This window comes from Harpia harpyja, chromosome 1, assembly GCF_026419915.1.
Source record: "Harpia harpyja isolate bHarHar1 chromosome 1, bHarHar1 primary haplotype, whole genome shotgun sequence".
In the NCBI taxonomy this organism is placed as follows: domain Eukaryota; kingdom Metazoa; phylum Chordata; class Aves; order Accipitriformes; family Accipitridae; genus Harpia; species Harpia harpyja.
In genome coordinates this window covers 53,832,428-53,853,220 of record NC_068940.1, presented here as the reverse complement: position 1 = coordinate 53,853,220, position 20,793 = coordinate 53,832,428, and the positions used below count along the sequence as shown (strand labels likewise).

Here is a 20,793-nt window from a genome sequence, read left to right as displayed (position 1 = left end):
GTAGGAGCCTGCCGCGGGAGCCTTAGGAGTCCCGTGCCCCCCGTACCCCCCCACACCCCGCCTTAGGAACGGACCTCTGGTTCCAGTTTCACACCCGCTTTCTCCCAGTCTCTTACCGTACGTGGCCTTTATTAATCCCTACCTACGTCTTTCAGCAGTGGAAAGAGGATTTTCCTTTCGTCAACTGACGCGGACAGAAAGGAGAAATCTGCTGCCTACTGGATTTATCGAGCCTGGCTTTCATATTCACTTCAGGCGTCCGTGCAAAGAGCTTGATGAACTGATGTGCAAACAAACAAACATAATTAAAAAAAACAACAACAACAACATAGTGAACTGTCCTAAAAGCAACAGTCGGTACAATATTAAAAAGTTAACACTTCCTGACAGGAGACCTTGTTTGAGGGTACCAGAACCACCCCCCCACCCCACCCCACCCCCCCCGAGAGGAAACCGCCCCAAGCCCGCAGCTGTAGAGGAAACCGGCGATTTTTCCCGCAAAGACATATAAAACCCCTCTATTGTCACCACGGTGCTTTCCCTCAGCCAGGCCCTCCGCGCCCCGCTGAAGGTACAACGGCGGCGGTGGCCGGGCCGAGCCCATAGCGTTGCGCGCAGCCACCGCCCCGGGGGTGGGGGAGGCACCTCCAGCGGCCTCACGGGAGTTGTAGTCGGCGGGGAGCGGCGAAGGGCTCCGGAGCCTCACCCCGACCCTTCTCTCCGCGACATGGCGGCGGGCCGCGCAGGTAACGTGCGACACCCACCCCCCGTCCTCACAGCCCCCTGAGGGAGCGCGGAGGGCGGCGGGGCCGGTGGGGAGCGGGAAGTAACTTCAGCGGCTTCCACTTGTTGCCGCTCGGAGCTGGGCTCCGAGGGGAGGAGCCCCGGCGGGGACGGAGAGAAGGGGGGGGGGAAGAGAGCTGCGCCGCTGCTCCTCAGCACCGGAGTGGCCTTGGCGGGGGGGAAGCCGGGCTCGGCCTTATGGCGGGATGAGGGCGGGCCCGGCAGGGTCACCTCAGCCCGCTGTGGGGTGACCGGCTCCGCACTCAGAAACCCTTGGGGTGGCCTGGATGGTGGCCAGCGCCTAGGCGAGGGCAGCCGCCATCCAGGCCTGGTCACCTTAGGTGTCATGGTTTCCACCTCGCCATTGATGGTTTTAGGCCAACATAAACCCCGCTCTCTGTTTATTCCCCTGTCATCCAGCCCTCCAAGTCCTCCCCACCAGTCACGGCAGCTGCAGGAGGAGCAGAGTCACCCGGGGTCCTGCTAGAAACCAAATACCCCCCCGTGTCTGTGCCCTCACCCGTTATAAAGTGCTGACGGGCAAATATTTGCCATGGCCCTAATCCCGCTTGCCCTTGTGTCGGCAAATCTCCGGCAGACGGACAGGGAGAGTTTTGCTGGCACGCGGGGCGGCTGGGTCTGTCTCCAGAGCAGATGCCGGGTTTGCAGCTGGCCCTCCTCCGGCTTACGTTGATCCCGGTAATCCAGAGCGAGCAAAGGGAAAAAAAAAAAAAGGCAAGGCTTTAGTGAAATGGTCGTCCACTGCCTGTGGGCTCTGGATTCTCCTCGGGCAGAGGTCCTGTGGTGGTGAGTCGGGCTGTGGAGGGGCTGTGCTGTGTTTTGGAGGCTGGTGAGTTTGTTGCTGCTGCAGCTGCCTGTTCAGGAGCTCAGGGCTCTAGTGTTTTCTACCTGCGTCTTGCACCCAGCCTCCTGCTGATTTTTGCCTGTGCAAAGGTTTGCTTGCTGTATGGAGTTGGTCAGCTGTAGGTGTCACGCTCCTGGTTCAGCCTCTCACTTGAAACCGAGTTACTTTGCAAGTGTAAACAAAGAGGGCAGAGTACCAGGCCTTTGCCTCTTTAATGCTGAAGAGTGAAAGTGGGTGTTTGATTTTATCCAGCTCTGACTTCCTGTGCCCATGGAGGCAGGCTGGAATGAAACGTTCAGGGTAAAACATGGGCTCTGTCTTGTCAGCAACATGGCGACATGTTTTCTCTTGGTGTTTTTCTTGTTTTCAGTTCTGGTAAGATGTTGGAGGACATGCAACAGCGGAGATAAAGTGTCTTGCAGTATTGAATTTTGTGTTTTCCAGATATTACTGTTTACAAGGCAATTTCCTGAAGTCTTCCAATGATCCTCATGGGAGTCCTTGAATTTTAAAAATGTTCCAGATGTTCCAAACAGTGTTTCCAAACATTCACATTTAGAAGACAGCACTGCAGTTAAAAAGTTGTGTCTGAGATACTATGATGGAAAACAAGTGATAGTCGATTTTGCCTTTCTTGTTGTAGTATATATACTTGAGAGTGTTTGTTGTGAACATGGTTTCATTACCTCTTCTGAAGAGCCAGTTAGTTAGTTATGGAGTCTGATTTTCATGTATAAAGGAGCCTCTTACGTACACCATCTGGTAACAGTGAAAGGGTGTATTGTATTTGCAGTCCCTCTCTCCATTGCTAGAGGGTTACATAAAAGGAACAGGAATTCATACTAACATCCTGGAGGCCAGGGTCTGCTAAAACTTGGTCCCTGGGGGATCAAGACCTAACAGAATGACTAGGGAGAGAAAACTATCCAAAATGTAGAAAAAAGTGTGTGAAAAATTGCAGAAATTATCTAATAGACTCAAGGAAAATTAGTGCTGAAAATTGTTTTTAACTTGGATTGTTATTTGTTTTTCTTAGTTGATCACATTTAAAAATTAACAGTTGCCCATTTGTCAAATGAACACTGAACTCTTCTAGTATTTTTTAGATGTTGTTGAGATTATTAAACTGAAGGGAACTGTAAGACCCCAAAGTATTTTTATTGTTAGACATTATTACTTTTATTTCTTTATATTACTATGGGTTTTTTTCTGTTTGGTTTTGCTAATGCAAAGAAACTTTTTTTAGCAGCTTGTATCTAGCTTGTTTCTTTTTCATATTTTCCAGTAATAATTCCAGTTTGTCCAGGGAGTGGTGGTTGTTTGTGTCCAAAATTGCATAATAATAGTAATTTTAAATATTTTGCCCAAATGTATTCAGAAGAAGGCATTACATTTAGTAACACTGCTAAAAGGAGCAGAACCTTTTATGTACAGCATCTCAGTCTTAGTGCTTGGAATAGTCCTAGGAAACTGTTGCTGCACAGGGCCTTGATTCGTACACCCTTCCCTTTGATTTAATGCTTTCGTCCATCCCAGTATTCTCTGGTTGCTGATGGGTATAGTGATCTCAGCAAAGATATTTGTAAACAGTTAACCCCTGAGTGTGTCCACCATGACATTTAATTTAGTGCTGGAAAGGAGGATGGGCACAGGAGTGGTCTTGCTACTGTTACAAGGCAAGTTGGGTTTTGAAAGTGAGCAGGTTGGATCAGGATATCCCCAAGTAACTGCACTCATGCCAAGCCTGCGTCATCTGTGAGCCTGTCTGTTCCCAAGCGGCTCAGCAGTGGCAGTCTCATACAGGCCTCTCTTCTGAAGGCTTTTAAATCCTTGGGGTTTGTAACTCTGAAATTTCCCCTTCCCCCCAAATGATGACTTTCACTGGAAAACCCATGAGAAAAGAGGGAGAGAAGAAATACTCCCTGCTTCCTGCTGCAGAGGAAAGAAAACAAGAATTTTTGCTGTTGGCTCTGGGGTAGCATGATGCACTCAGTGGCCTGTCAGTTTGGGTTGTTTCAGTGTGGTTTTTGCTTAATGTGCTTGCCTCGCCTCCTATTTGATCTATGAGTGCGTGGCTAAAACTCGTAATTTTCAGTGTTGCTTGTTGCTAGTTCACTGGGAACTACATATAGGCCAGGATTTGCCCTAGGGAGCTACCACTGCTGTTGGCTGGGTGGAGGGCAGATAGAGTGCTACAGATGGGCAAGTTTCAGCACCCAGCCACCAAGCAGCCTTTTCAAGTACTTCTGAAACCTTGGCTTGGAGGGACAGTGTGGAATGGTAGATACAGAGGTAGAAGATCCTGCTAAGGAAAGGCCCCATTCAGAGTTAGGATGTAATGGTTGTTGCTTTTAACTATTCCAAAGTCTCAGGGGTGGCTGAGATACTTTAGTCAGGCCAAGCTTGCTGAGGAAGTTGACAAGGCTCAGAGACCAACTTTGGAGACCTGAAAAACATGAGATTTTTTGAAGGCTCCAAGCTTGTACAATGAGTGAGTTGAGTGTCATGAATCACCAATGCTCCTTTGCAGCTGGAAGTCCTCTAGTGTTTCTACTTCTGTAGGAATCTGTATGGTGCTCCTCAGAGTAGCATCCAAGCATCAGGTGCCTGGCTTGAAGAACGTGTAAGAGATTTAAATAGCTGGGTGAGTTATGGAGAAGAGAGCAGGTTTTGTGGCAGGGAGAGTACAGAGGGACATGAGGAGAATGGCTTGGAAGAATGAGAGTGCGAAGGGGAAAAAACCTTTTCACTTTTGAATGAAACCTATCTTTTCAACTCACCATACAGGCACTGAGGCAGCAGGGGTACCTTTCCCCAGGGGGAGTGAAATAGGATGGGAGCAGTTGAGGAGAAGCAAGTCTCTGGGAGAGTTACGGTTAGGTTAATTTGCAGATGCTAGTAAACACAGTGCAGCATTCCTGACATGGGGCGAGGTCTGGCATGTCCTAAGGAAAAAGGGCAGATGAGTTTGTTAAAAGTGATACTAGTGCAATTCCTGTTATCAGAAGAGTGCTCTTCTCCTTGTGAACCGACTGCTTCCTCAAATGGGCAACTTCTCTTGTCATGAGACAGGGCTGATACAGGGCTGTCTTTGTGAGTTACGTACAAGCTCATCCCTGTGGTGGTGTTTGCAGAAAGTGGTCATTTGGGTTCATGTTGTTCAACAGTTACTGATGTAAGGAGTATCAGAGACAAAGCGCTGTATTCTCCAAATGAGGGAACTGTGTCCCTGGTCTAACACATCTGTCCTGTTTGGCAAAGTTCAGTGTAATGTTTTAAAGGGGTTTAAGTCAGGTCTTAGAATGGAGGTCCAATTCCTTAGGTGCAGCATTAAAAGAAGTTGTTAGGGTTGCCAGCTTTCCCCACTCAGGGTTAAAAATTAACTCTGTCTCATGGAGTTCTTATCGTGCCACTTGTATACTGGTATCTGTTGCTTAGTTTTGATCCTTTTCTAAGAACAGTTTGCAAATACAAGGAATGGCGGGGGGGGGTTGGAATGCAGGCCAGTTGTCCACAGAATAGGGAAGTTTGCACAAAGATTATACAAAACTTTACTGATTCTTTTGTGTCAGGTTAGGGGTGCAAGCAGTATTTTGTGAATGTCAGTAGTTTGTCGTCTTATGCTGTAAAACGCAAATATCCCTAGATCACAAGGGCCTCCCCACAAAAGGGATTTACTGTAAGGAGTCCCTAACTATAAACATGCTACTTTTCTGCCAGGCATTTGCAAAATATGTGAATGTTTTTATGCACTTCATCTATTCTCCTGCTATGCTATGATACTCTGTGAATTTGTTTTTCTGGACACATGTTTTCTGCAAGATGTGTTTTATTACTAAATGTTTATACACCCGAACCCTTCAAAACAAGGTTTGTGTGTATGAGTGTGTGGGAAATCCAGCAAAGGTTTGCAGCATGGTCTCCTGTTTGAAATACTGAAAGAAAAGGACAGGGACTTTTTACAAGGGCATGTAGTGATAGGACGAGGGATAGTGGCTTTAAACTGAAAGAGGGTAGATTTAGACTGGATATAAGGAAGGTATTTTTTGACAAGGGTGGTGAGACTGGAACAGGTTGTCCAGAGAAATTGTGGATGCTCCATCCCTGGAAGTGTTCAAGGCCAGGTTGGATGGGGCTTTGAGCCACGTGGTCTAGTGGAAGGTGTCCCTAACCATGGCAGGGGGGTTGGAACTAGATGATCTTTAAGGTCCCTTCCAACCCAAACCATTCTGTGATTCTATGAAATAAAAAATATTTGTCCAAAAATGTATTTTTGTAATTGAAATGTGAAAGTTTGTCTGTGTAGAAAATGAAGGAGGAAGATTAATTTAGCAAGAAAATTTCACTTCTCGGAATGGAACCAAGCTTTAAAACTCTGAATGGAAACCTTAGCTGACATTCAGGCTGTGCCTGCCTTTTGTTTTTAATCGTCCTATTTAATGTAGGCCAGTGTGCATTTTTATCAGTCACATACCTTTATTTGCAGTGTTAAAGCACAAAGGATTGAGTTGCCCAGTAAAAGAATGTGTGTGTGTGCATGACAGAAGAGTCATGCTCTCTTTTTTGCAGTTTGCCTCTGTCCTGGTTTCAGCTGGGATAGAGTTAACTGTCTTCCTAGTAGCTGGTACAGTGCTATGTTTTGAGTTCAGTATGCGAAGAATGTTGATAACACTGATGTTTTCAGTTGTTGCTCAGTAGTGTTTAGACTAATGTCAAGGATTTTTCAGCTTCTCATGCCCAGCCAGTGAGAAAGCTGGAGGGGCACAAGAAGTTGGCACAGGACACAGCCAGGGCACCTGACCCAAACTGGCCAACGGTGTATTCCATACCATGTGACGTCCCATCCAGTATAGGAACTGGGAAGTGGGGGCGGGGAATCGCCGCTCAGGGACTGGCTGGGTGTCGGTCGGCGGGTGGTGAGCAATTGCACTGCGCATCATTTGTACATTCCAATCCTTTCATTATTGCTGTTGTCATTTTATTAGTGTTATCATTATCATTATTAGCTTCTTCTTTTCTGTTCTATTAAACCGTTCTTATCTCAACCCATGGGTTTTGCTTCTTTTCCCGATTTTCTCCCCCATCCCACTGGGGGGTGGGGGGGAGTGAGTGAGCGGCTGCGTGGTGTTTAGTTGCTGGCTGGGGTTAAACCACGACAGCCTCAGACCCTTATTTCTAGCAAACAGTTCTATAGCGTTATGGTTGTGTAGCTTTATGTATCGGCATGGTACAAAGTGAGAAAAGCTAGTAGCACAGCTGCAGTAAATTCCACTGGGACTCTGTGTTTCCTGCAACAACAAAGTACAAAGTACTTTTTCCAGACAATTAGTGGAATGAAATTGTTTAAGTCAGTGGTGTTACAGTCCTGAGTGGTAGAGATTCCTTCTCCCCGTTCTTCCTTCATCTTTGCCATGAGGTTTGTGTTCAGTGTTCTTTTGTCAGTGTGTCATTGTAGCCAACTGTAGGTCATTTATTCCACATGCTTTCCAAAAGTGTGCATTGCAGTTATCAGTAAGTATCTGCTTTTATGGGACAAATCATGTTCACATTACACAAGGGAATAACACAGTTAAAATTGGTGTCACCCATGAATGTAGGATTTGGCGCAGTATCCTCACTTGCCTGCTTTGCTTCATATGGAGTATTAGAACAGGTATAGAATTGCGGGCACTAAATAATTAAAGGTCTTGTGATACCAGTGGGGGTCATGTGATGAAGTGCCCTTGTTTGGAATGGCTAGACCAGAGTAGTTATGTTAACATGAACTATTTCCGTAAGCAGTCGAGAGTGGTGGACCTTGGTTTCCAATGAATTTGTCTTGCAGATCCAGTTTACTTTTTAACTGAATTGCCCCAAGTCTTCAGTGTGAACTCTGCTCTTAGTGTATGCTGAAAATGCACTTGGGTGGGGAGTGGATTTTCTTGATACCAGACTATAGCAGAGGTCTCAGTGCAGCCTTTTTATCGATTTATCACTCTGCCTGTGGACTTCCTCCCAGCTTCCTGTTCTGATTGCACATGGAGGAGTGTAATATTTTGAAGACCTCTACCTTCTGTCAAGATGGGCCAAAATTGACCAATGAGTTAAAAAAAAAATGTCGTTGCTGGAGATGCAGACATGCCTACAGTAACACAAAGAGGAATTTTATGAAATCAGATTAAAAGTAGGTCATTGTAGCTACCCCACTAACCAAGTTAATTACAGTCATTAAATTTTCTTTACTGTTTTGTATGCATCACACTCCCTTTCAGGTAAATCTTTTCTTTTCCTGTAAGTGGGCTGTTTCCTTTGCTTCTTTCTTTAATCTCCAGGATATCCTCCTCTGTAAAGAAGATTGTCACCCCCACACTAGTACTTATATCACCAGGAGAGGGAGCAACCACCTTCAGACGTCAGCACGCACGGCCCAGGAGTGTGAGGAGGCACTGATGACATGCCCTGTCTTGCCTTCTCTGCTGTACTCTGTGCCAGGTCCTTAGTGTAACTGCACTGATGTCATTGCAACTCTGCAGTGTTGTGCAAGTTAGTGCCATCAGCCTTAGTCAAATGCTATTATATAAGAAGTAGTGATGCATCATCTGAAAAGCTTTTGACCCAAAGCAGGTCACTCGTGCCTGGCACATGTATAATGCTGTTCTCACATAGCAGATATTTACAGGCATCCATAGTAGGATAGTAAATACTGGAGGAACAGGGTTGTGCTCTAAACAATCCTGGGCGGAATGTTCTGTGATCAGGAAGGACTAGATCAGGTGTTTACAGAAGCTCTTCCTATTTTGAAACCTTGGGAAACCAGTTAAGGTACATTGTTGGCTTTCTTTGCCATAAGAAGTGAGAGCTCTGCACCTTTCTGTGGGATGGATTGTGTTTTCTAAGAACACCTCTGGAAGGACCATGGAGGAGAGAAGTACCTTTCTGCCCATTTTGCAGAGGAGAATGCAGGTAGAAAAAGTTTCAGCACATTCTCCTTGTGCAATAGTCCAGGTCGAAAGATCCCCTTCACCTCTTGGAAGAATACGGAGTAAATGCATGTCTCATGGGTGGGAGCTGATGCAAGGAAGGGGGAAGCTGTGAGACCTTGCTCCCTGTACTGAGGAGGAAAGGGGTGACTGGGAGCAGAGAGAGAAGAGGAGCGGGCTGTGCAGCTACATGCCTCCAGCTGAGTTGTGGGCTCTGTTCAGGGTTCCCGCATTCTGCCTAGGAGATCCCGACAGGAATAGAGATGCATGTCTTACGCATGCTTTGGCACAACAGGGAACATGCTGTCTTCCCTTGCACGCTATCATTGAACTGTTGTGCACGCAGTAGTCATTTATCTGTGACTTCTGGGCAAACGTGGTAACTTAAGCAGTGCTAGTGGGGCTGGGGCAACTCTAAACTGCCTTAATCCTCCCCCAGTAAGTATCTGCTTGGGCAGTCTGCCAGGAATTATCACTTGACAAGGTCCTGTGCTGTGCCTGCCTGCTGTAGAATGCCCCATGTCCTGCTCCCTGCTGGCTGTTGCAAAATAAGGGCTCAACTCCCAACTGCCTTCTCTTCCAGGCTCTCTGTACATGCCTGCAGTTGGCCTGTTCACTGTTTTCCTAGCATGCCTCTCACATAGTCTTTGTGCTTCTGGAGCCTTGAACTGGATCTTGTTCCGGCCTTTCGGAAGGACAGGCAGGATCCCCTTGTTGGTCCTTGCTCTTTTTCCCATTTGTGTGAGGAAGAGCATTTTGTTTGGCCACACATTTTGGTTTTCCATTGCCTACATTGCACAGTCTTCTCACTTAAGCTCCTTTCTGTGACAGTTGCCAAACTGAACAGATATGGCTGATATTACTGTGCGTGCTTAGAAAAGGAAACATTGACTCACTGGGTTTGTTATTCTTGCTTTTTTTTGTTGGTACCCAAACTCAGCAAGTTGCCAGCAAGTGTGATAATTTATATGATCACTCAGTAGAATCAAGATAGGAATCTTGGGTATGTAATATTGTTGATTTGGGGTAAAAAAGTGTGTTTGTGTTTGGCCAGTCTATGCTGTGCTGGCCTTCTCTCCCTGAAGCAGCACAGTTGCAGTGGGGATTTGGCAGGCCATGGCCCTTCCCCAGACAGCACATGGTCCATGTGACAGTTGTGTCATAACATAATGACTACCATCAAAATACGGAAATGGAAACTAGCAGGTAACAAAACACAGGTATTAAGAGAAACATACTAGTAAGCCTATTTCAGAGTTTTCTTTATACCTACCATGTTTCTGTCTCTATGGCTTTGTTAAGGTTTGCTTTGTTTCAAAAAAAAGAATACGGGATCGCATCAGGACCATTTCCAAACAATACCTCGATACATAGGGTAGAAGGAGGGTCCATTTGATTCATTCAGACACCTACTGCAGCCATGCCAATTTAGTTATTTTGGGAGTGAAAGAAAGAAAAGAGAAAGGAGATATAATAATTTGACCTAACCACATTTGTATTTCAAAAGTTTGTAAGATTTTAATTACAGCTTAATTTCATTGTAGTTCACCTTGAATGATGACAAAAGCACAGAAGTGTAACGGCTGATTTTCTAAAGATTCAGTACTTTGCGTGTTGTGCTTGCTTTAAAAAGTTGGCTGTACCATTGCAGGCAGAATTCTTTGAACAGGATGCTTAGTAAGTTTCCTATGCAGTTTCTATGTGGCTTATTTTGAACAATTGTTCCCAGGTTAATGTTTCAAAGTTTGAATCCCCAGGCATGGTTGTTTTAGTAAAGTGTTTGAGGCTTTTAATTAATTTTAATTCATTAATTCTAATTAAGGGAAGATCTTATACCTAGCACTCATAGAACTCACTCACTTGTCATTGTTCTAAGCAAGGGAGGTAGTGCAAAGTATATTTATCCAGCCAGGGATGCTATAACAGAGCTTAAAATAAAGTGGTGTCCTCTTACATGTGTTAGGAACAGTGGGTTCTGAGGAGGGGATGAGAGATGTTTCTTGTGCTAAAACCAGACTCCCGTACTAAATCTTTCAGTAGCTCTTATGAGTTAAAAATATGCTCCAATGCCAGAGAATCAAACATGCATCGTTTTTTTGACTCCTTGGCCCATGCTTAGTCCGTGTCTTGAAAGTCTCCCTGAGGTGGAAAAGTCATCGTATCTTTTTACTCTGCAGCCTGTAGGGAAGATCTGGCAGAGGGTTTTGGGAGGGAAAGTCCCGTGTCATCAGAACCTCCCTCAGGGTCACAAGAGGAGTTGCATGAAATGCCAGCCTGAGCTGGGCTATAAGACTAACTGTGTTGTAACTCCAGCGAGAGAAAATTGCTTTCTGAGGTTTGCTCAGTAGTTTTGAAAGATGTAACTGAAAAAATAACTGAAATGGAAGGGGGAAATCTAGAAGGAAATACAAAGGAGGTTCCTGGAAAAGAGTTGGCCTTATGGGAATTTGTTACTAAACAGGATCTAAAATGCCAAAGCACCTCTCTTCTGCTCATTTGAGATGATAAAGACTTTAATTTTCTTTTTGACTTTTACAGAATTGCAGGTGTCACAGAGAAGAATAATCTTCGTCAGCCCAATGGTCATCAAGGATATGAGCTCTGCAGTTGTTATCTAGATGGATGAAAAAGTTAACAGCCCAGAAGAGGAGCTCCTTTGCTTTTCAAGATGGCAGCAACTAGTGGCGAAAGCCAGCTGCAGCGGATTATCAGAGACTTGCAAGGTACAGTGCCATGCTGACAGATTCATTCTGTAGGCTGGAGTGCATCCTCCGTGTTTTAGATAACAGAGAGTAGGAGTTGTGTTTTCAGTTGGGTAACACTTTTGTGCAGCAATTGTAGCAGCATAGTTCAAGGTATGTGATGCGCTCCATAGAGATGTGACTGATGTTTTTTGAGAGATGTGCTGTACCTTCTGCAGGATCCTAAATTCTTAAATCCTGCAAATTTAAACATACAAGATGAGAAATAAGTTTTACAATTTAAGAAGAAATGTATGTGGGGTGTGCATTGTGAGCTAGGACTTTGTTGGTAGGAATAGAGCTATGCTGTTACAAGACTTCATGTGAGATAAGGAGAAGGCCTGATTTTTTAGACCCGCCCTTGATAGGAAGCTGTTGTGGAGTTGCTGCTAATATGGGAAGGGAAAAAAACAGGAGGCCAAACCAAACTGGGAATGGAGACTCAGAGGAAGAGTGCTGGAGAATTGGATCTGCTGTTCTTGCTGAAGTAGAACATGCTTTCTGTGCACCAAGGACAAGTTAGTCCTTCACTAGCAGGAGCCAACCTCATTTTCCGCAGCTCTGTTGCAGGCAAAATTGGCAGCAGAATCATAACTGTTTTCCTGCTCTGTCTCTGTCCTGGTCAGCTGCCTATACAAAGATCCAGATATTTTTTCTTTTAATTTTTATTAAATATAAGGTATGATATCCACCAAAGCTGGAAATCTAGATTTTCCTGTAACATAAAAAAGGAGATCTACATGCCTGCTAACAAGTAGAGATTTTAATTCACAAAGGGTATCCAGTGGGTCTAGGAGCTAAGGCTCACTTAGGCACCTGAAATAAGTACAAAACCAAGTGGAAAGCAAGCTCAAAATCAGTAATTTTTGATGCTGGGAAGTATGCCCTTTTGGGGCCAGAGTGTCCAGGGAGACAACAGAGTTTGCTTTGAGATTTCCTCACCCACTATGGGTATAGGTTTTAGGGAAGAGGAGTTGCTGTATGCTTATTTTGGTTTGTAACCAGCACAAGCTGAACCTTCCTGAATAAAGCATGGAGAAGATAAATGTGCTGACTGAACAACTGTTCTCGTGTTACTGATCCCCTTTAGCAGATTACATGCTTTGTCCTTTTTAATTGGAATTCTGTTTGTTCTGTGGCAATACCTTAATGTGCACATGAGACAGCAGAAAGTTAGTTCTCTTTCCTCTGCTGAAGAACCAGTTAGCAATCGTCTGTTACCAATTTTTGCTAAGTGTCAGAAGGAGGTTTTGTTCTTTTTAAGAAGAAGAAATAGTCCGTACAACAGATTGACATAACTTGAGCTCTAGTTTTTTTATAGGTGGTCTTAAACTGCAAGCATATCAATAAGTTTTTTGCACTGTCATTAAGACATTTCGACTGAAAGAAACTGAATACACATGCATAATGTCCAGGCAGAAAACCCACTTATTTAGTTGTTTATGGATTCAGTGCTATATATCTCTTGCATTAGTTAACAGTTTTGGTGTCTTGTTTTAAAGATGCTGTGACTGAATTAAGTAAAGAATTTAAAGAAGGAGGGGAACCAATCACAGATGACAGTGTCAACTTGCAAAAATTCTCGTACAAGCTTGAGTACCTTCTACAGGTAAAAAAAAGTGATGTGTGTCATTTATAATCCACCATCAAAGCTAGGCCTTGTTCTCTTTTATAGCCTCTTCAGTTTGTGGGGTTTAGCTGAAATAATCATAAACATCCAATTAAGTCTCTCCTTTTTTTTTTTTTTTTTTTTTTTTTAGCAGTAAGTGGACTGAAATGTGTGCTGCTTATTGTACTTATTTCAAGTGAAAGTAAGTAAATGTAATCAAAAGCCAGTGCTGGCAGTTTGACTGAAGAATGTAAGGCATTTTTTTATTGAACTAAAAGATCTGAGCTTGATTTTAAAGATATATCCTGCTAAATTATCTTGGAAAAACTGTTGTAATGAGATCTTGACCAACAGTTTAATGCAAAATAAATACTAGTAAGCTGTTCATGGTGCAAATATAGTATTGTGAGTAATTTACAGAATTTTTAGCAATTTCACTTTGGAAATTCATTTTTATTGCATGGAAGTCTTAACGCAAAAGGCTGGTTTTTAAGCTGGATTTCTGCTTTTTGTCCATCCTCAAAATTTAAGTAAAAGGGGACACTGCTGGGCAAACCGAAATTCAGTTTGCGTAGTCTTGTGTCTACACATACTGTAATCATGTCACTGATTGCAACAAAGACATGCTAATCTGGCCTTAATCTAGGCAAGGGAGTTTTAATTGGGTTGCAGAGGCTTCAGCAGAAGCTGAAGAATCCTTTGGGATTTGAATGGTCCATGCTGCAGTCCATACCCTGGCTGCATTGCTGCTCTGAATGTGGTTTAGCTAGAGCAGGTTTTTCTGGTACGTACATGTGTGCTATTTCCACACTTGATTGCAGATCTCTCAGCAATTGGTTGTTAGTGCGTTGCTTTTGAACAGCTGCTGAATCTGCTGCAAATCTTTGTTTCGGCAGTTTTGAATGAATGTCTGTGTTTTAACTAGACCCAGAACATTATTATCTGTTATGTCTGTAAAGTAGCTTTTGTAACTGCTGGATTGCATTAGTACAGTACAGTATCTCTTCCCTTTGTGAATACATTGGCTTAAACTAAGAGGAGTCATGAACGCACACGTTGCTGGGAGAGGAGCAAAATTCCAAGTAGCTATATATAAGTATATTTAAGTTTTGCTCATTGCATTTTGTTTTCCTTGTTTAAGTTTGACCAGAAAGAAAAAAACACATTGCTGGGGAACAGAAAAGACTACTGGGATTATTTCTGCGACTGTCTGGCAAAAGTCAAAGGAGCTAATGATGGAATCCGATTTGTCAAGTCTATTACGGAAGTAAGTATATCAGTTAAGCATCATAATATGTGGCTTATGTTTTGGTATGTCTTTTCAGAGAGCAGTAGAAACTAAAAGAATATAGACTGCTTTTAACATATGGCAAAAAAAAGTTGGGAATTTTTATTTTTAATTCTCATGTAAAGTATAAAAATGCAAGGTTACTCTTTTTACTAGGGCACTAGATTATATAGAATTAGATAGCCTGACTCTTACTTAATTTGAAGACTGTTTACACAAGTGAATGGTCTTCTTTGTCTCTGGTTGTGCCCTGCCTTTTCATAAACTTAGTGCCATTTGCTCTAAAAAGGAATGAAAAATTAAGTCAAGGGTAGAGCCTACCATGTTTAGCACAGCTTACAGCAGGACTTGGCTTGAAGTGTAAGAGGAAAGATTCACCATATCTGACATTTCTTAATACTTTTTCAACGGGTCAGTAGAGTTGAGGTGGACTGACTGAGAGCAGCATTTCATCTTCTGTCTCAACTTTGTTCCTCCACATTAAAATGCATAATGTAATGGCTCAGGATGGTTGTCATTATTCCCTCAGCTAAGCTGTCATGAATAGGATAAAAAGCTTTATTTTTATTAGATGTAGTAATAAAACCTTAATCTTGTAACAGCCATGTTATGTCTTCAGCTCAGTGAGTGGGTGAAATAAGTGCTGTGAGAAGCTTTCTGTGCTCATCCTGTCTGAGCCTTTAGAATCATTTGAAGAAGAGCTTCCCTTGTGGGTAAAAGAGGTGGTGGTGCCAGCCGGCATTGTCCTGATGCTCAGCTCTGTTTGTGAGCAGTGCTAAGTTGTATTGGCAAGTTACTACTTCCAGCAGATTTCCCTATTCTCTTAGCAATTCCTCCACAGCAGCTCTAGGTAATGTTTTGAGCCATCTGAAAGACAGCCAAGATACTCTAGCAGAGGCAAGGTCTGTGTTCTCTACCTCACTTTCTTCCCTCAGCAACTTAGGCAGTATTGAATTGTGTTGTTCCAAGGTGAACAAGCCAAAGAAGGGCTCCAGTCTGTTTTACCACTGGGAAGGGAAACAGGGGAGAGCCATGGGAATTGGGTTTGACTTTCTCGCTACTTCCAGAAAGACTGGAGAAGTAAGGACAGTGACTGCTGCTGCAGGAAAGGTCCTCTGACTGTGGATACTGGCCCCTAAATTCTCGGTAGCAGTAGCCAATCTGATTTCTCTGCAAAGGTGACTGTGCTGTAGCCTTCAACAGTCTGTTCCCTGTAGTGTCACCTGCATATTACCACATGTAAAGGCTGCTTTGCTTTTTTCTCCTTCTGCAGTACCTCTGACTGTTTAATGGTTAGCATGATATCAGAAATTACTGTTTGGAAGAAGGATATTTTCTATTTCAATTTATGTGCAGCCATAGAAATTAGCTTGTAGAATCCTTCTTTTAACTTTATTAGCTTGTAGTTTAGGAATATGAACTCTAAAAAAAAAAATCACTCAACCATTTCAGATAAGGGAGCTGGCAGACTCAGGTCCAGAAATGAAATGACAGAAAAACATGTTGGTTATTCTCCTTCATGACAGGTGGAAATCAGCAGCTAATTTTTGAACCTAGCTGGATAGAACATAAAGGTTTCCAAATGTCATTTATTTTCTCACTGAACAGTACTTGTTCACTTTCAAAGATGGAAGTGAACAAGGAGGAAAGAGTAATGGCAGTTGCGTTTTAAGAATGGTCAGACATTTGACAGCATAATGCCTCCTGTTCTGCTTTGCTTGCAGTGCTACTAATATTAGGGTGCAATGATATGCTAGAGAGATGGAGCAAGGAAGCAAATAGGAATACCCTGGAAACTACCCAGCTGTTAATTGAACACAGAGCCTTGTCCTTGAGCAGGGAGTTCTGCTAGTTCCCCTTTCCAAAGGTGATTACGCTGAATACACATCTTTCCAAGTCTTTACAGCCATACATGGCACGTGCTAAGGTGCTACAGCCATACATTGCACCTTAGCTACAGTCTTTGCATTTTACATGGTAACACTGACAATACCAGACACTACCTGCCTCCCTGAATTGTAGCAGGGCTCTAACAATAGGTGGCATGGTTTTGCTTCCTAGTCAAATAGTCTTTGGCTACTTGTAGCTGTGTATATGTAAATATTTTCCTCTACTTCTCGTCACGTCATTTGTTCTAGTATCTCCATGCTTAAAAAAGGCTTTGCGATTTAAATTGATAAACCAATGGGAGTAAGGATAGGATTAATTCAGTGGCATCCAGTCTTATTTTTGACTATTCTTAAGATACTCACTAAATACGCCTAGTTAGGAAAAACACTTACAAGCTTCTGTGCACAGGGCAGGCATAGCATCTCCCTGAAGAAATATTCAGACATCTACAAGGTGAATGAGGCTGAAAACCAGTTGGGCAATTAAATTTGCTGTTTCTGGGGTACTTAGCCTTTGGGGATGATGTTATTTCACACTGTGTCCTATAGAATTCAAAACAAAAAGCAGTTAAAGGTGTTGCTTCGTTTGTTCCACATTTCATCATCCCGTTTATAAGGAACATTTTTGTATATAATGGATTGCTGAGATAAATGAGGAACCTGTGTCTTGCTTGAGCGCAGAAGCCCAGTAACAGCAAAAACAAGGAAACTGAGAGTTAAGGTATTGCTCGCTGTCGTGGTTTAACCCCAGCCAGCAACTAAACACCATGCAGCCGCTCACTCACTCCCCCCCCCTCCCAGTGGGATGGGGGAGAAAATCGGGAAAAGAAGCAAAACTCGTGGGTTGAGATAAGAACGGTTTAATAGAACAGAAAAGAAGAAACTAATAATGATAATGATAACACTAATAAAATGACAACAGCAATAATGAAAGGATTGGAATGTACAAATGATGCGCAGTGCAATTGCTCACCACCCGCCGACCGACACCCAGCCAGTCCCCGAGCGGCGAATCCCTGCCCCCCACTTCCCCGTTCCTATACTGGATGGGACGTCACATGGTATGGAATACACCGTTGGCCAGTTTGGGTCAGGTGCCCTGGCTGTGTCCTGTGCCAACTTCTTGTGCCCCTCCAGCTTTCTCACTGGCTGGGCATGAGAAGCTGAAAAATCCTTGACTTTAGTCTAAACACTACTGAGCAACAACTGAAAACATCAGTGTTATCAACATTCTTCGCATACTGAACTCAAAACATAGCACTGTACCAGCTACTAGGAAGACAGTTAACTCTATCCCAGCTGAAACCAGGACACTCGCACTTCACCACAGTGGAATACTGATCAGGAAAAAAAGCTTGTGTGGCCTTTGAGCCTACTTTCACACTAACTTTTCAAGCAAAATTTACAGTAACCTACTAACTTGAGCCTCAGCCCCTCTAATATTTTTTTTGGCTGCTATTTTTAAATCATGAATATATTTGGTGTGTGAGTTGGATGAGCAGTTTGGTTAGGAGCATGGCTGACTGGTGAGAAATTCTTTTCATCACTTTCATTTTCCATTCATAAATTGATTGCTGATTTTGATGGAAAGGCGAAATGAAACACTACTGTTTAGTGTTTCACTATTTTGCAGAACAGCAAATACTTCAGATGTAAAAGACAAAACAAAACATCAATTTCCCAAGTCAAAAGCTATAACAAAATTTAGTGCTGAGTTTTGTGATCCCCCCTATGTTGATTTAACAGCTGTCTTCATAAAAAGAGCCATTAATTTCAGTCATGCAGCTGCTCTTGGTCTGAAGTAAGAATTAGATTTTTGTCAACTTAATGGCTAAGTATTAAGAAAGGCTTTTTGCATTGTCTGGGGTTACTGTGTCTGCGGGGATGTATATTTGTATATGTGTACATCTTTGTTCTATGACTAGATCTGCCCTAAAGCTCTTCGCAGTGGCCAAATGCATCTTAAGTAACCTAAGCAGTCACTTCTGGCTTTGCTGGGCACATTGAGATTTTGCCTTATGTTGGGAATCATCCTTAGCATAGTGTGTACTCACGTACTCAGTGTATTAGATGATTCATTGGTCCAGTGATGCCTTTTATATTACTATAAAATGGACAACAGCCAGCTGTACATACAAATTCATCATTCAAAAAAGATTCCACTCAATTACAGTCTTGGGACAAAGTGTCTCTTGGTGGCAGGTCTAACTACTTCCTTTACAACTAGTGGCTTATTGTGAGGGGTTTTTGTGTCAGTATGTAGACTGTTCTGGCCATGTGTCTACATGATTACAAATGATATTTAGAATTTTCTTTTCTTGTCATTTCTCCCTTCCAGCTACGAACATCTCTTGGAAAAGGAAGAGCATTTCTTCGTTACTCCCTGGTTCACCAAAGGCTAGCAGACACCTTGCAGCAATGTTTTATGAACACCAAGGTGACCAGGTGAATAGCAAAGTACCTTGTTAACTAATGGGTGTTTGCTCAGTGTGGTCAAGCAACATAGACTAGTAGCTATTGAAAGAAATTGAAACCCTTCCAAATGGTTGGCTTAGAGAGCTGGTAATAGGATAGGAAGGATAATAGACCTTTTGGCCTTGGTCACTGGTTCGTACCTATCTTGGGCTGGTAAAGGTTGAAAGTTGTTACAGCTAAATGTGTATGGAGTGGGTGGTGCTGATGCTTCTATATGTTGATTTCAGCAGTGACATTTTTATAAGCATTGAAGGTCCTGGGTTTAATCTGCTGTGATGTACACCGTAAGGGAGGATTACTTTGGATGTGTTGCGCAAAGCCCCAGAAAGCATTTGCATGTATCTCTGGGTTGGCACACAGAGGAACAGCTTGCCCTGGCCAAGGAACATCAAAGATAGCTTGTAGTTGGTTGGAGGGGCACTGGTAGGGCCTTTTAGAAACAGTCAGATATTTGCACAGTGTATTTAACTCTATTTGCTGCTTTCTGTCCCTCATTTTTGATGTATTAAGTGTGTGCTTTAGGTATTTACTGTGTGATTATCCAGTGTATAACAAATATGTTGTCTTGCCAGTGTTTTGTCCAAGCACTGGAGCAAAAAATATTTGCTCCTCTAAAGATATTTATGTGGAATTAATTGAAGCTGTTTAATTTCATTCACATCAAAGGGATGGGATGTTCTTTGGTGGGTCTGGGTGTTTTCAGGTTTGCATTTAGAATAACATCATAATTTTTCTGGGTGGAGTGAATAATGATGTTGTGGGGTTTTTTGCAAGTGAAACTGCTGTTCTATTTTACTTATTCATAAGTATTACTTTTTTTGTTTTCAAGTGACTGGTACTATGCAAGAAGTCCATTTCTGAATTCCAAAATGAGTTCTGACATTGTGGGACAACTCTATGAGCTCACTGATGTTCAGTTTGACTTGGCATCAAGAGGCTATGATTTAGATGCTGCTTGGCCAGCATTTGCCAGGTAAGATAGAACCACTTTGTCATTTTGTATTAACAGGGCCATAAAATGTCTGCCTGCTACGGAATCTTTAAAAGCTTCTGCTTTTGAAGGTAGGAATACTTGTGTTAGTCAGGTATACACTTTCTCCATGTAATTAGTCTCTGACCAAATTGGCCTTTTTTTCCTTCAATGTACTGTATACCAGAGATCAGAGTTGATGCTCTGTAATGGAGTACTTCCAGTAACTGCAGTGTAGGCCCAGATCCCAAGCTGTCCTCATCTTCACAGGCACAAGAAGAAATGTTCTTAGCTCCTTCTGTTTTGAGAGCACGTGTAGTGACTGAAGAGCCAAGCAGTGTGCTTCACTTGCAGCAATGGTAGAGATGACAATATGCGGTCACTACAGCCTGATCCCACCTCAAAGTGGGGGATAACAAAAACTGCTAGGTCTGATCCAGATCCATTTGTATCAGTGGGAGTGTTCCAGGGCTGCATGCTGCCACCATCTGGTTGAGCCGCCACCACATAGCAATACAATTTCTTAGAGCAAAGCTGCATTGGTTCTTGTGGATGTGGAAAGTCACGACTACCAAACCCATAATCTTTTATAGGTGCCTTTGATATCCCTGTTTTGGTTTCCATCAACTTCAGTGGTTGTTGGCCCAAACACCAGGTGCAGTTATGTCTTTTTGTATGGGGTAGTTACAACTAGACAAATCTTACACGTGTATGTGTGTGCTTAGACTTCTCTTGTATATTGTTTCTCTGTGTGATCAACAGGAGGACGCTGTCCTCGCTTGGATCTTCAGCATATTTATGGAAGCCCCCAAGTCGCAGTTCCAGCATGAGCAGTTTAGTTAGCAATTATTTGCAGGTAAGCAAATTACAAGTAAATGTTTATATGGCATGGTAGACATTTAATTAATGGAATAATTCTGGAGAGCTTGGTAGTTTTACGGTGATTATGACTGTTGTAATGGTAAACTGCAAAAACAGTTCTTAATTAAAAGTAAAGGGAATTGTCCAGTAGCTGATTCAACTGAACATGCAAATCTTGCAGAGGAAAAAAAAAATATTTTCAGAAGACTGCCTGCAGATAGGTATGTTTTCATTTATCTTTTGTGAAAACAAGCCCCATTTCCTACAAGTTGATATCTTGTAGTGCTGTGAACGCAACATACAATGTCACTGTGCATTAAGAACCTGAACTTGCTCTCATTGGAGCACACCAT

The 20,793-nt window shown here is 42.9% G+C and overlaps 1 protein-coding gene across 7 annotated transcripts in view; it reads left to right on the top strand.

Moving 5' to 3' along the window:
- The first annotated feature begins 625 nt into the window (after positions 1-625).
- Positions 626-20,793, top strand: part of FYCO1 (FYVE and coiled-coil domain autophagy adaptor 1) — a 55,790-nt gene continuing 35,622 nt past the window's right edge. For 3 of the 7 annotated variants that reach the window (XM_052794815.1, XM_052794805.1, XM_052794761.1), the window contains exons 1-7: positions 626-746; positions 11,146-11,330; positions 12,851-12,957; positions 14,099-14,224; positions 18,473-18,579; positions 19,439-19,582; positions 20,342-20,435. In XM_052794815.1, the coding sequence (XP_052650775.1) occupies positions 11,276-11,330; positions 12,851-12,957; positions 14,099-14,224; positions 18,473-18,579; positions 19,439-19,582; positions 20,342-20,435 (633 nt within the window). In that variant the 5' untranslated portion in view covers positions 626-746; positions 11,146-11,275. Of the gene's footprint in view, positions 747-1,450; positions 1,634-9,591; positions 9,611-10,808; positions 10,943-11,145; positions 11,331-12,850; positions 12,958-14,098; positions 14,225-18,472; positions 18,580-19,438; positions 19,583-20,341; positions 20,436-20,793 lie in introns of those variants that run through there. The other 4 variants (XM_052794769.1, XM_052794778.1, XM_052794796.1 and 1 more) reach the window with 4 other exon arrangements.